At 37.0% G+C, this 14,099-nt stretch overlaps 1 protein-coding gene across 1 annotated transcript; it reads right to left on the bottom strand.

The window, feature by feature from the left end:
• Positions 1-44: 44 nt before the first annotated feature.
• Positions 45-13,415, bottom strand: tlcd3bb (TLC domain containing 3Bb). The gene is made up of 7 exons (XM_073827662.1): positions 12,673-13,415; positions 10,316-10,494; positions 10,123-10,206; positions 7,943-8,165; positions 7,754-7,849; positions 4,216-4,325; positions 45-2,309 (listed from the first exon to the last, which is right to left on the bottom strand). The coding sequence occupies exons 2-7, from the start codon at positions 10,438-10,440 to the stop codon at positions 2,048-2,050; spliced, it is 900 nt and encodes a 299-aa protein (XP_073683763.1). The 5' UTR covers positions 10,441-10,494; positions 12,673-13,415; the 3' UTR covers positions 45-2,047.
• Positions 13,416-14,099: the final 684 nt, after the last annotated feature.

Raw genomic sequence — 14,099 nt, 5'->3', positions numbered from 1 at the left:
TTCTTGAACAGAAGAATACATTCCCAAACCCTGAGCTGCTCTTACTCAGACAGGGTTGAATTACATTTGACGGGTTTGTCTTTTATTTGATCAGCTCTGGTAGAGGAACAGTTCACCAAAAATCACCACAAATCAGTTATTGTTGTTCTCCTGTGAAAAGTAGATATTAGATCAAATGTCCAAGCTTCTGTTTCCCATCCAGACGGACAATGATTTATGCACTTTATTCCAGTCTTGTGGTTTTTAAACTCGGAACAGCCTTCATTTTAATACACTCTACACTCTTAAAAATAAAGCTGCTTTAAAAGGTTCTTCACAGCGATGCCATATGAGAACCATTTTTGATTCCACAAAGAGCCATTCAGTCAAAGGTTCTTTAAAGAACCGTCTTTCTTACCTTTTTATAATCTGAGAACCTTCTTTCACCACAAAGAACCTTTTGTGAAACAGAAATGTTCTTCAGATGTTAAAGGCTCTTTATGGAACCATTTAGACAAAAAAGGTTCTTCTATGGCATCGTGAAGCTCCTTTATTATTAAGAGTGTATATACACTACTATTTAAGATATTGAGATCATTAAGATTTTCTTTAATATTTTCAAAATAAGTCTCTTCTGCTCAGTAAGGCTGCATTTATTTGATTAAAAATTCAGTAAAATCTGTAAAAATGTGAAATGTTATTAGCATTTCAAACAGCTGTTTTCTGTGTGAATATCTGTTCAACTGTAATTTATTTCTGTGATCAAAGCTGAATTTTCAGCATCATTACTGCAGTCTTCAGTGTCACATGATCCTTCAGAAATCATTCTAATATTCTGATTTGCTGCTCAACACACATTTATGATTATAAGCAATGTTAAAAACACTTTTTGCTGCTTTATATTTCTGTGTAACCTGTTATACTTTTTTTCCAGAAAGTTAAATGACCATTTACTTAAAATATTAAGCTTTTGTAACATTATAAATCACTGTCACTTTTGACCAAATTTGAGATAAATAAAAGTGTTAATTTTCTTAAAAAGACATACTAAGTTAAAACATTTAAACTGTAGTGTATTTTTACATTCTGGAATGGAATAAAATCACCATCCACATTAGTAGTGTGGAAAAGAGCAGCTCGGACATTCTGCCTAACATCTCAAATTTGTTAAAGGTCAATTTTTTGAAATTGAGATTTATACATCATTTAAAAGCTGAATAAATAAACTTTACAGTAGAATAGGATAATATTTGGCCGAGATACAACTATTTGAAAATCTGGAATCTGAGGGTGCAAAAAAATTAAATATTGAAAAAGATCAACTTTAAAGTTCAAGCATATTACTAATCAGAAATTAAGCTCTGAATTAAGTTTAAAGTAGGAAATGTACAGAATGTCTTCACGGAACATGATCCTAATATCCTAATGATTTTTGGCAAAGAAAAGTTGCTAACTGACCCATACCCATTAGCTACTGCTACAAATCTACCTGTGCTACTCCAGACTGGTTCTGTGCTCCAGGGCCACATTTGTGTTCCACAAACAAAAGCAAATAAAACAGCATCTAAAGCACATGAGGGTGGGTGTGTTTGATTTTGGGTGAACTGTCCCTTTAAACCGAAGGAGAGGCGTCTCAGCTGACCTCTATAGAGAGTAAAGCAGGTTCAGACCTGCGCTAAATAGAATAATCCAGGGCTTTTCTATGAAGGATGTGTCTGCGACACTACAGTAATATACGCAGAGAACAGAGCTCCAGTCTGGTGACCTGTCAAAGTGCCTCAAACAGAAAGTGCTTCGGAACTTCCTCTCACATAAAATCTGCTCTTATTGCCTCAGCTGCGATGCGACACACATCCGGCCGTCCTCTAGACACTTCCAGCGCTGCTCCGGCGTATCCGCTCTCCTCCGTCACTAAAGCGTGTCTTATATACAGTACAGGAGTCCTGTGACCATCGCCGTTACGGGCGTCTAGTCTACTTCAATCACTCTGTGTCCTTTCTCGGCAGCCTGCCCTCCTGCTCCGCCTCTTCTCGTTCGTCCAATCCCCTTTCTCCTTTGCTTAGTCTGATTAGCATAAGCCCCTCCCCTCAGTGCGAGACGGAGGGCATGCGCTGTATCCGTTGGCCGGCTGGGGCTCGTGTCCGTCGCGGTCGGGTTTGACCGGAGCCGTGGGTCTGCGGGAGCGCGAGGAGCTGCCGGTGAACAGGCGCAGGGCCCCCCTGCAGATCAAGGAGAACCAGTAGAGCTGCGGGGCCATGAGGAGAGCCGCTCCCAGATTACACTGCCACGGCACCGACAGCGGAACACGGTACAACGGGATAGAGGCGTATCTGGACCACAGCAAACACACACAGAGGAATATTGAAGAGACATAAGAGTGAGTCTCTATAGATAGAGAAGGAAGTTAAAGTAATAGAAACATGCTAGTAACTTGCTAATCATGCTAACAACAGGCTAATATGCTAATGCTAACATCATGCTAGTGACAGGCTAACAACATGCTAATCATGCTTACAACAGGCTAATATGCTAATGCTAATATCATGCTAGCAACAGGCTAACAACATGCTAATCATGCTAACAACAGGCTAATATGCTAATGCTAATATCATGCTAACGACAGGCTAACAACATGTTAATCATGCTAACAAAAGGCTAATATGTTAATGCTAATATCATGCTAGCAACAGGCTAATATGTTAATGCTAATATCATGCTAACAACAGGCTAACAACATGCTAATCATGCTAACAACAGGCTAATATGCTAATGCTAATATCATGCTAACAACAGGCTAATATGCTAATGCTAATATCATGCTAACAACAGGCTAATATGCTAATGCTAATATCATGTTAACGACAGGCTAACAACATGCTAATAATGCTAACAAAAGGCTAATATGCTAATGCTAATATCATGCTAGCAACAGGCTAACAACATGCTAATATGCTAATTATAATATCATGCTAGCGACATTCTAATTATGCTAGCAACAGGCTAACAAAATGCTAATCATGCTAACAACAGGCTAATATGCTAATGCTAATATGTTAGCAACATTCTAATTATGCTAGCAACAGGCTAACAAAATGCTAATCATGCTAACAACAGGCAAATATGCTAATGCTAATATCATGTTAACGACATTCTAATTATGCTAGCAACAGGCTAACAACATGCTAATCATGCTAATGACATGCTAATCATGCTAGTAACATGCTTATGCTAGTAACATGCTTATCATGCTAGTAACATGCTAACAACAGGCTAATCATGATAGAAACATGATAACAGCATACTAATTACATTACAAACATGTTAACAGCATGTTAATCATGATACAAAAATGCTAACAACATGCTTATCATGCTAACATCATGCTAAATACATACTAATCATGTTAGAAACAAAGTAATCATACTAGAAACATGCTAGCAACATTCTAATCATGCTAACATCATGCTAGCAACACAATATTAACATGTTAATCATGTTTCAAACATGCTAATATCATGCTAATCATGCTAGACACACTTGTCGGTAAAAGGGTTAATAATGGTTTAACGCCCATCGCTTGTCATTTAGGAGAAATTAAAAATAAAAAATGAAATGAATTCCTATTTCCAATGCAGTCTAATAAAAGTGAATTAGAATAATAATAATAATAACACAACTGCACCAGTTGATGAACACAGCCTAGGTCTGTTTCTAAAGGATGAAGAACAGGCTACTAGCCAAAACACCAAGAACTCTTGTTTAGGGATGACGTCACACACACACACACACACACACACACACACACACACACACAGACACAGACACAGACACAGACACAGACACAGACACACACACACACACACACACACACACACACACACACACACACACACACACACACACACACACACACACACACACACACACACACACACACACACACACACACTATTTTATTGGTGAACAGGGAGTTGGACAGAAACAGGCTTTCACAGCACATTTCACAGAGCTTTTCCTGCATATTCTTTTTGTCGATGACAAAACATCACAAAAACTGGAAACTTGGTTATTGCTCCAAACCCATTTACTGCTATCAGTCAGAGTCAAACAGAGCTGGATGATTGTTCTGATTTCATTCCAATCATGTCCTCTGAATACAAAGGTAACAGGGTTTGAGACTCAAGAGGGTGAGTGAATAATGATTTGTGTGAGTGATTCCCCGCAGGACAGACGTACCTTCCGTACATGTAGTAGAGATAGGGGAAGAGGAGCACTCGACAGAGGAAGAAAGTGATCAGCATCACAGCGCCGTTCACTTTGTGAAGAAGAGTGTGCTGCTGCTTGTACTTCAGCCACAAACACACAAACAGACAGAGAATAAGCAGAACACCTTCATTAAAGAGGAGAAAATGAGGAAGAAATACAGGAATGAGAATAAACGCCTCAGATCCTACGTTCATGTGGACAGCCCTGTTCTGCCATCAGTACAGACACATAATAATACAGTTCCTTTAGGAGATAGTTTCATTCTCCAACTCGAGTTAATAAGTTGAGTTTCACCGTTTTGAAATCCATTCAGCCGTTCTCCTGTTCTGGTGATATCACTTTTAGCATAGCTTAGCATAAATCATTGAATCCTATGAGACCAATAGCATCACGTCCAAAAATGACCAACGAGTTTCCATATTTGTCCTGTCTCAAACTGGACTCTTCTGTAGTTATATCGTGGACTAAGACCAGCGGAAAATGTAAAGCTGTGATTTTCTAGGCCGATAAGATTAGGAGCTACACTCCCATTCCGGCGTAATAGTCAAGGAAGTTTGCTGCCGTAATATGACCGAAGCAGGCGCAGTAATATCACACAATATCAGAAAATCACAGCTTTACATTTTCCACCGGTCTTAGTTCACGATATAACTGCAGAAGAGTCCAGGTTTAAACAGGACAAATATGGAAACTCGTTGGTCATTTTTGAACGTGATGCTAATGGTCTCATAGGATTCAATGATCTATGCTAAGCTATGCTAAAAGTGATATCGCCAGAACAGGAGAACGGCTGAATGGATTTCAAAACAGTGAAACTCAACTTATTAACTCGAGTTGGAGAATGAGCCTATTTCCAAAAAAACTGGAGTGATCCTAAAGGCGAGACACTGCGGGTGAATAGGGTAAAAAATTAACTAATAGTCATGACCTTACTTACTCAGTTGATTAATTACATTGATAATTGAAAACATTTTTTGTATTACAAGTTTTTCTAAAATTCTAAAGCATTCTAAAGCATTATTTAATAAAATATGTGCTAATTTGCATACATTTCTAGTACAAAATCAAAAAAGTCAGTTTCAAAATTCTTGTTTAATTTTGTTTTTTGACATATTAGAGTCAAATGTTTTTACAGAGGGGATTTTGGGTATCGAATTTTTACAAATCCCTCTGTAAAAACCTTCAGGATATAGACAGGAATACAAATGTAAAGTGTGTGTGTGTGTGTGTGTGTGTGTGTGTGTGTGTGTGTGTGTGTGTGTGTGTGTGTGTGTGTGTGTGTGTGTGTGTGTGTGTGTGTGTGTGTGTGTGTGTGTGTGTGTGTGTGTGTGTGTGTGTGGTAAACACTGTCAGCTCAGTAGCGTCTGATTCTGAAGTGTGTATTTCCACAGGAGAGCAGGATATTGTATCCCGTGTTAAATCTCCTCTAAATTCAGGAGCTATATTAAGAGACAGCTGTGATGTGAGGCTATAGATGAGGCTCTGGGAGAAATAAGACACACACAACCTACTCTAGCATAACACGCTCACAACGACTGATCTTTCAGTAAAAGCAGTTTTAAAAGCATGGTAAATTGGTAAATTCTAAAGAAGAAAAATTTTATCTCCAAATCAACACTGGAGCACACTAAAAAACACTAAAACATTGTTCAAAATAGCTAATTTTGTGTATAAATTTACCCTTGTGAAAAGTGATATACTTTAAAAGAACATACTTAAGTGCATACTCTAAAATATATTTTTTAATAGTTTAAACAGGTATTAAACACAATTGCGTTAACAATTTTGACCCACTTAACGAAGACTTAAGTACTATAACATCTTAATTATGTCAGTTGTCTGCTGTATATACAGATGAGAATTTATGGTAAACTAAAATATACTGCCATTTCTAATGAAACTTCATTTATTGAAATACTTTTGTAATTACACTTTTGCAATGAAGTTGCAGTTTAGTAAACTTAAAAGACACAAGTGGTCTTTTGAACTATAAATAATACTGTAAATATTACATTTAATATATTTGACCTCAGCTTGGACCACAAAACCAGTCAAAAGCATCAAATATTTTTTTTATTACGTTTTAAAATATATAAGATACAAATATTTGAAAGTCCAAATGAAGTTCTTAGCAATGCATTTTACTAATATATTATATATTTACGGTAGGAATTTAACAAAATATCTTCACAGATCAATATTTTCAAATGATTTTTGGCATCATTTTTACCCATAAAAAAATTTTTTTTTGTTTTTTTTTTGCTACTTAAGACTGGTTTTGTGCTCCAGGGTCACATGTATGTAACATCAAAAAACACACTTTAAGTTCAAATGATTATCAAGTACTAGATGTGTGCTTTAGTATGTTAGTCAACACATCAAAATAAGTGACTACTTGAAAGCATGAGGTACATTTTAAATTGGACAATTTTTGGGACAATTTTTAAAAGTGTACTTGAGAAAAATGTAAAGAAACAGTACGACAGTGTCTCTCTTTACATTTTATTGCTTTAATATTATATTATCTGCTAGTACAGTTTTAAAAATGACTTTTTAAGGAAATGTAAGGTTTGAAGTGCACACCGAAGAAAATTAAGCGCACTTCTTTTTCACAAAGCCATGCATATGGAAGCTAGTTTCCACCACAGGATAAACAACAAAAATAAAAGAGGTAATAGCCACTTTCTTTCTCACAATTTGACCTTTCCTTGCAATTCCGAAATATTTATTTCACATTTAGAGACACAAACTCAGAATTAAAGAACTATGAGACAAAAAAGTCACAATTACTTTTTTTGTCCTGTGGAGAAAACAAGCTTTGTCCTGAGGAAATGACACCATCAGTGTTGGGGGTCATGCATTGCAAGTAACACAAGTTATGAAATAATATTACTTTTCCCAAGTAACTAGTAAAGTATCAGTAAAGTAAAATCTCACTCAAAAACTTTTTTTTTTTTTTTTAATTGCTGAAGAGTTGAAATGTTTTCTTCTGTGGTCTACTGTACAGACGTCAATTTACTTTTCTCTGAGCCTGAGGATTTTGCTGTGATAAGGCTTTTACGTTTGACAAAAATAGATCTTTTTATATTAAAAACAAACAAGCAAGCCCTGCCCAGATTTAAAAAGTAACACAAAAGTAACGAAACGCATTACTTTCCATAAAAAGTAACTAAGTAACGTAATTAGTCACTTTTTTAGGGGGTAACTCAATGTTGTAACACATTACTGTTAAAAGTAACTTTCCCCAATTTGAGTTGTTTTTGCATGGATGACTGTGTTAAGTGTGTGTTTGGTTTCCAGTAACTGCATCTGCATTGATGTGTTGTGTGTCAGGTTGAGGTTGAGGTTGACTGCATATGTGCAGTCAGCACTTCTGTAAACACACTTGACTATGAATAATGTATAAGAGTTGTCCATTACTGAAGCTGTGCTTAATGTTCTGCACACATTGTTAAAGCTGAAGCAGAGACTGATGAATCAGGCCAAATCTGCTCAATAATGCATGTACCTGGATGAGGATTTTGCCCAGACAGACGGACGGTGTGCTGAGTTCAGCCAGGAACATGACGCCCTGGAAGTAATCTCCCTTCCCCTGCCTCCAGAACTGACACAAACACAGAGAGAGAGAGAGAGAGAGATGTGAGCGTCGGCAGATTGTCTGAGAACAGCAGATCGTGGACCGGTCGGATGCGGTTACCACGGAGACGGGGAAGCAGACGGCGACCATGACGACGTGATGCAGGACCATGAGGAACTCGCGCCACAGGTATCCTCTCACCGCCGCGGCCTTGGACCGGGAGCCGTTGTCCACCTCGTGACCTTTGACCTGCAGCTTGTACCAGTAGCACAGGAACATGGCGTAGATGTCGTACACGAAATACGGCACGGCGAACAGGATGTAGGAGCTCGTCAGCCAATGCCTGACAAACACAAACAAGTCCAGCGTTTGGAAAGAAGAAGTGCACTTTCGCATAATTTTAAAATTATTATGGAAATAAATCAAAAATGATTCAGACACCAGATGTAATCTTTGATATTTTTACTAGTTGGTGCAGGACACTATTCTGCCCCCCAAAGGCAAAGTGCAGTAACTACACATTTGGTCGAAATACAGTTAAGGCTTAAAATGGAATTTGTGATAACAGTTTTGTCTGGTGGCAAAGTCTCCCGGTTCAGTTTAATGAGTTTCAACATGTTTGACTAGCTGCCATAAAAACTTTAAAGGCATTTTTCTCAGTTTCAGTGTTGCCGTAGTTACTGCACTTATAGTTCATTCCTGTAAGAGAGGATAGCAGAATGAAATCAACTATGACATATTATACCCAAAACGTATTCATACAGTTGACTACCAGTAAAACTAGGACTATGACAAAAATCAATATTGTTGATTATTCCCTTGAAATTGTAATTGCAATTATTAATCACGATTATCACAATTTACATTGACTGATGTTTACAGCATTGTTTGAAGCAACTGCATGCCATCACTTTATACAGAAATGAAAAAAGAAACAAGCTGAAAACACTCTTCCTGAAATACTTTTAATGCTTTTCTTGGTTTGGTTTCTTTAAATACAAAAGTAAAAAAATTGCAATACGCATAGGGATATGCCGCTATCAGTTTTCATGTTTCAAATAACTGATGATGCTTTTATCACGGTATACGCTATTGTCACGATATTTACATTTATTTGCAAAAAAACAGTGCCATAATCCAGGTTCTAATTTCTAATTTTTTTAAATCTAATTTTTAATCAGCATTTTCTAAACTACAGCGAATGAACTGTGATAATGTGGGAAATGGTGAAGGTGTCTGAATAAATTTGGGTTTGAACTCGATGCAAAGTTTCCAGACACTTAAACACATTATCTGCAATTTAATGAAAATGTCTTACAGTTTAAATGCATATTAAGTTCATTAAGAGTGCTTTTTGAATATTCTATTGATCATATTTATCTGCAAATGCATTTTTTAATATCCTTTGAAGAGTTTCCAAACTTTGAAATCCCACTTTTAAAAATACAAAGGTAGATGCACTTTAAATATGGCCTGAAAATATTAAGTGTAATATTATAAAGACATTTGAACAAGTAAATGAAATAACTGCCTTCTTTTAAATGAGAAAATTCTTAAAGTTTTATCTGAAAACATAAAATGTATTTTCCTAATTGTATATGATAACTTTGTCAGTCTTATCAAAATTAGTTTAAACTTTAGATGAAATGCTCTAGTACTAGTTCTAGTTCTTTCAAATGATATTAATAAATACACACTACTGTTTAAAAGTTTATGATTTTCTGCTCTTCAGGGCTGCATTCATTTGATCAAAAATCTGAAATAATATCATTAGTTTAAAACCTCTGTTTTCTGTGTGAATATCTGTTCAAATGTAATTTATTTCTGCGATCAAAGCTGCATTTTCAGCATCATTACTGCAGTCTTCAGTGTCACATGATGCTTCAGAAATCATTCTAATATACTGATTTGCTGCTCAACAAACATGTTTTTCAGGATTCACAGATGAATAGACAGCTCAGAAGTACAGCATTTATTTGAAATTGATTGCATAGAATAGAAGTATTAATTTCTTTAAATATTACTGACCACAAACTTTGATCGAATAAAATACCAAATAAATCTGGCTATTGTTCTCATAACTTTTTGCTGTACATGTTAGTCATGAGTTGAGCACAATATCTGACTGCACAGCTCTATTATTATCTGTCTTGATGCCTTTAAAGCTCACAAACACATCCTCCAATCAATAGGCTCATATTCCACCTTTAAGAACCAAGAGCAGCAAAACCACATCTGCTCTGATTAACATTTGATATCAATTGATTTAACGTCCAAAAAGTGATGAGGGTTGCACCTACCGGTCCTCAATGATGTCCTGACAGGAAGTGGAGATGACGTAACCCGCCGTAGACGCCATAATGGCCTGGATGGATGACACCAACCTTCAAAATAGAACAAAACACCTAGAATTAGAGCTGCTTTCCCGGCGTGATCTACAGTGAAGGACAGAAGATCATAAACGTTACCCTCTACTTCTAGGCGTATTTTTACCTGGCCGAAACAACGACGGCATCTCCCTCGCTCCAGCGCAGGCCGGGGATGGATTTGAGACAGTGTTTGGACAGGAGGAAAAGGCCCGGGAAGAAGACGGACCCGGCCGCTATGAGGGCCAGCATGATCCCCGCGGGTCGACTCTGACGATTCTGCTCTGGAAGAAGCCGTCTCTAGCCCTAATGAACAAACCGATGACTGTCAGAACTGAAGAACAGCTGTGCTCTCACACAAACACAGGAACATCATTCTCTGGAGTCTGAATCGTGTTGCATAAAGCCAGTTATTATGTCCGCCCCGTATGATGCACATGTGTCCAGAACACTAACACATGCAAACACTGTCACATGGCACACAGAACACACGCTCACGGTCAATAATATACTGCCTTTATGCCCTTTATTCATACACCCGACCTACTGGACACGACTCATCATCAACACTACATTTCCAATAGTACGCATTAACAACACACTAATTAGAAGAAATGCATTACATACAAACTAAGTCCATTAGCTGTGATCACTGTCACGCTCTCTTTAAACATCTTTATGGATTTGAGGCATAGTAAAAAGAGAATATGTTGAAATCACATTTCTGATTTTATTTAATGGGACTGTTCAACATATTTCTATTCTTGTACATTTGTGTGTGTGTGTGTGTGTGTGTGTATATATTTACAAAATAAAATGTTTTTATTATGTATAATTCTAAACATATGTTTAAAAAAATCTAAGGAACTACTAAAAAGACTGCAGAATATTTTCAATTAATTAAAATGATATATGTATTATAGTATTTATAAACACAGTAAAATGTTCTGCTGCACACGTCTCTTGATGAGCACGATACATTTTTAACATTATGCATTAACGACACTAAATAAATGCATTAAATTATAAATTAAATACATAAAAATGACAGATGTGCATATTTTATGAATTTGAGGCATAGTAACAAAAATAAAAATAAATATCTAAATATATATATATAAAAAACTAAAGAACTACTAAAAATAGGAAATTGAAGAATATTTGTAATAAATTAAGTTAAATTAATATATCATTATATATTAGTAGTAGATTAGTACAAATATATAATAATTTAAAGACTATTACAATATTATTACCATTTAGAAATTACTATAGTAGAATTTTAAAACAGTGCTGTAGTGGTGTATTATACATTTGTACATGTGTGCGTTTAAATATTACTATATTTCAATTGCTAATACTATTTATGAAGTTAGTAAGCAAAACATTAAAAAAATTATATATATATATATATAGTGTGTGTGTGTGTGTGTGTGTTTATATTACAAATAAAATAAGTATAAATATCAATAAATTATGAGTTTTTATTTTTATAAATATTAGAATTATACAGAATTTGTGAAACACTGGCATAATGCAATATTTATAGAATATATTAAGCATACTATTAAATATACTGATGTATGGTTTGCTAGGATAAGACAATATTTGGCTGAGATACATGTATTAAAAAAAAAAATCTGGAATCAAAATATTGAGAAAATCTCCTTTACATGAAGTTCTTAGCAATGCATATTACCAATCAAAAATTATGCTTTAAAATATTTGCAGTAGGAAATTTACAAAAATATCTTGCACTTAATATCCTAATGATTTTGGCATAAAACAAAAATAGATATTTATTAAAACATACCTGAGCTACTTAAGACCGGTTTGTGCTCCAGAGTCACATACATTCAGTATATGCATACATAAAACATTTTTTAAAATGATAAATCTGGAAAATCTAATAAATGCCGGAGAAATCAAGTATGGGCTGAATGTGTTTTGGACAGAGCTCTATTGTTGTCCAAAACAAAGGATGGAACCTGTATCCTCTTCCTCATCCTCTTCCTCCTCACTAACATTCAGCCATCTGCATGCAAACCCGTTTCTCCACAGATATACAGTGGTGTTGAGTAAAGCAGCTGTAGTTTGATGTGGTTTTCGAGCAGCTTTGGTTAAAGTGAGTCTGATGTGAATCCGGATCAGGATCAGGAGCAGCAGAAATGCGCAATGCGCTATCACCAAACCACACTAACCACAGATTTACGAATAAAACTAGTCCATCTGCATACAAAATGGTCGACCATTCTTTCATACTAAACATTACGACGTGACAAACGTGTATATCTTTGTTCCCCTGTGGAAATGTCCCGTTATTGGTGGATGTTAGACAATGCTCGTGTATTTGCGTGACATAACCGATAACACTGGTCTCTCTCATCGCTACAGGCCTGATGAGCCTTCAGCAAACTAACAGCACATTATGAGACATGTTGAGAAAGACTAAATGAATGAAGCATAGGAGAGAGGTGCACATACGTGACGGTCAGCGGCCTGAAGACGCTCGCGGCCCCGCGGACAGCAGCAGCGAACAGCGGGAGCATGATGTGTCTCCGGTCATGGTTTTCGGTGAATATCCGCAGCGGCTCTGAACTGAATAATTCTGATCAAAGATGCGATCGGCGTTTGTCTTCAGTCCGCAGCACACAACGTCTCGGGAATCTCGTGAGTTTGTCCGGTTAGTTCCTGCGAGACGACGCTTCAGCCGCTGGAAACGCGACTCCTCGAAGCGGAGAGATGCAGTCCGCTGTGCCGCTGATGTGATGCTACATTATCGATCAGACGGAGGACAGCAGCAGCCCCGCGTCCATCAGCATCCGCACTGCTTACATTAACATTACCGAATAAACAGCGCTCCGGTGCTCCTCACAGCTCGACCTTTCCACCCGATCGCCGCCGTTCTGGAGGTCAGCGGAGCGCCATCTGAAGCGGGTCTCAGGCTCGTGTTGTGACAAAAACAATGAGCGGAACGGAGAGTTCGTCCCGCGGGAGAACACACTGAGAACGAACGCGTGTGGGATCTGATAATTGTTTGTTACACGATGCTTTGGGGAAACATGAATAAACGTCAGGAGCAACCCCTAGAGCCTAAATCTATCTGAAACTGTTACCATATTGATGGAAGCCTGTGCATTATTCCATGCGACGCTTTATATACTGTTTGCATATTGCTGGTTTGTCATTTAAAGTAAGACTGCTTCCATTCTGGTCCTGGAATAAAGATCTGATGCTTTTGGTGTGATGTATATATTAATGAACTTACTATTTTGCAATTATTAAATACTGAATGCTTCCCAATAACAAACTCATGTTAAATCAAAGATGCTCATGCTAAAATGTGCAGATAATGTACTCAGCCCCTTGTCATTCAAGATGTTCATGTCTTTCTTCCTTCAATCGTAAGGAAATTATATTTTTGAGGAAAACATTCCAGGATTTCTCTCCATATAGTGGACTTCTATGGTGCCCTGAGTTTGAACTTCCAAAATGCAGTTCAAAGGGGTCATGGGATGGCCATTTTCCACAAGTTCATATGATTCTTTAGGGTCTTAATGAAAAGTCTATAATATACTTGTTCAAAATTCTCAATAGTAGTGTAAAAAATAAAACCTTTTACCTTGTCAAAATCAGCTCTGCAAAAACTCAACTCATTTTATTGCATGGTCCTTTAAATGCAAATGAGCTTTGCTCGCCCCGCCCCTTTTTGTGAGCCGTAATGTTTACTTTAGCCGCGTTAAGCCACATTTATCCCCGAAACTTGTCAACAAGCACATTATTAAGAAAGGCCATATGCAAAGGTGCATTAAAAAAACCTTATGCTCACTTCTGCTGTGGGTGAAGCTGCATCAGGAACGATTCACACGAACATAGGGATCGGTGCTTTCCTTTTAAAAACAGAAAGTAAC

Source organism: Garra rufa, chromosome 22, assembly GCF_049309525.1.
Source record: "Garra rufa chromosome 22, GarRuf1.0, whole genome shotgun sequence".
Taxonomy (NCBI): Eukaryota; Metazoa; Chordata; class Actinopteri; order Cypriniformes; family Cyprinidae; genus Garra; species Garra rufa.
This window is presented reverse-complemented; position numbering and strand designations above follow the sequence as displayed.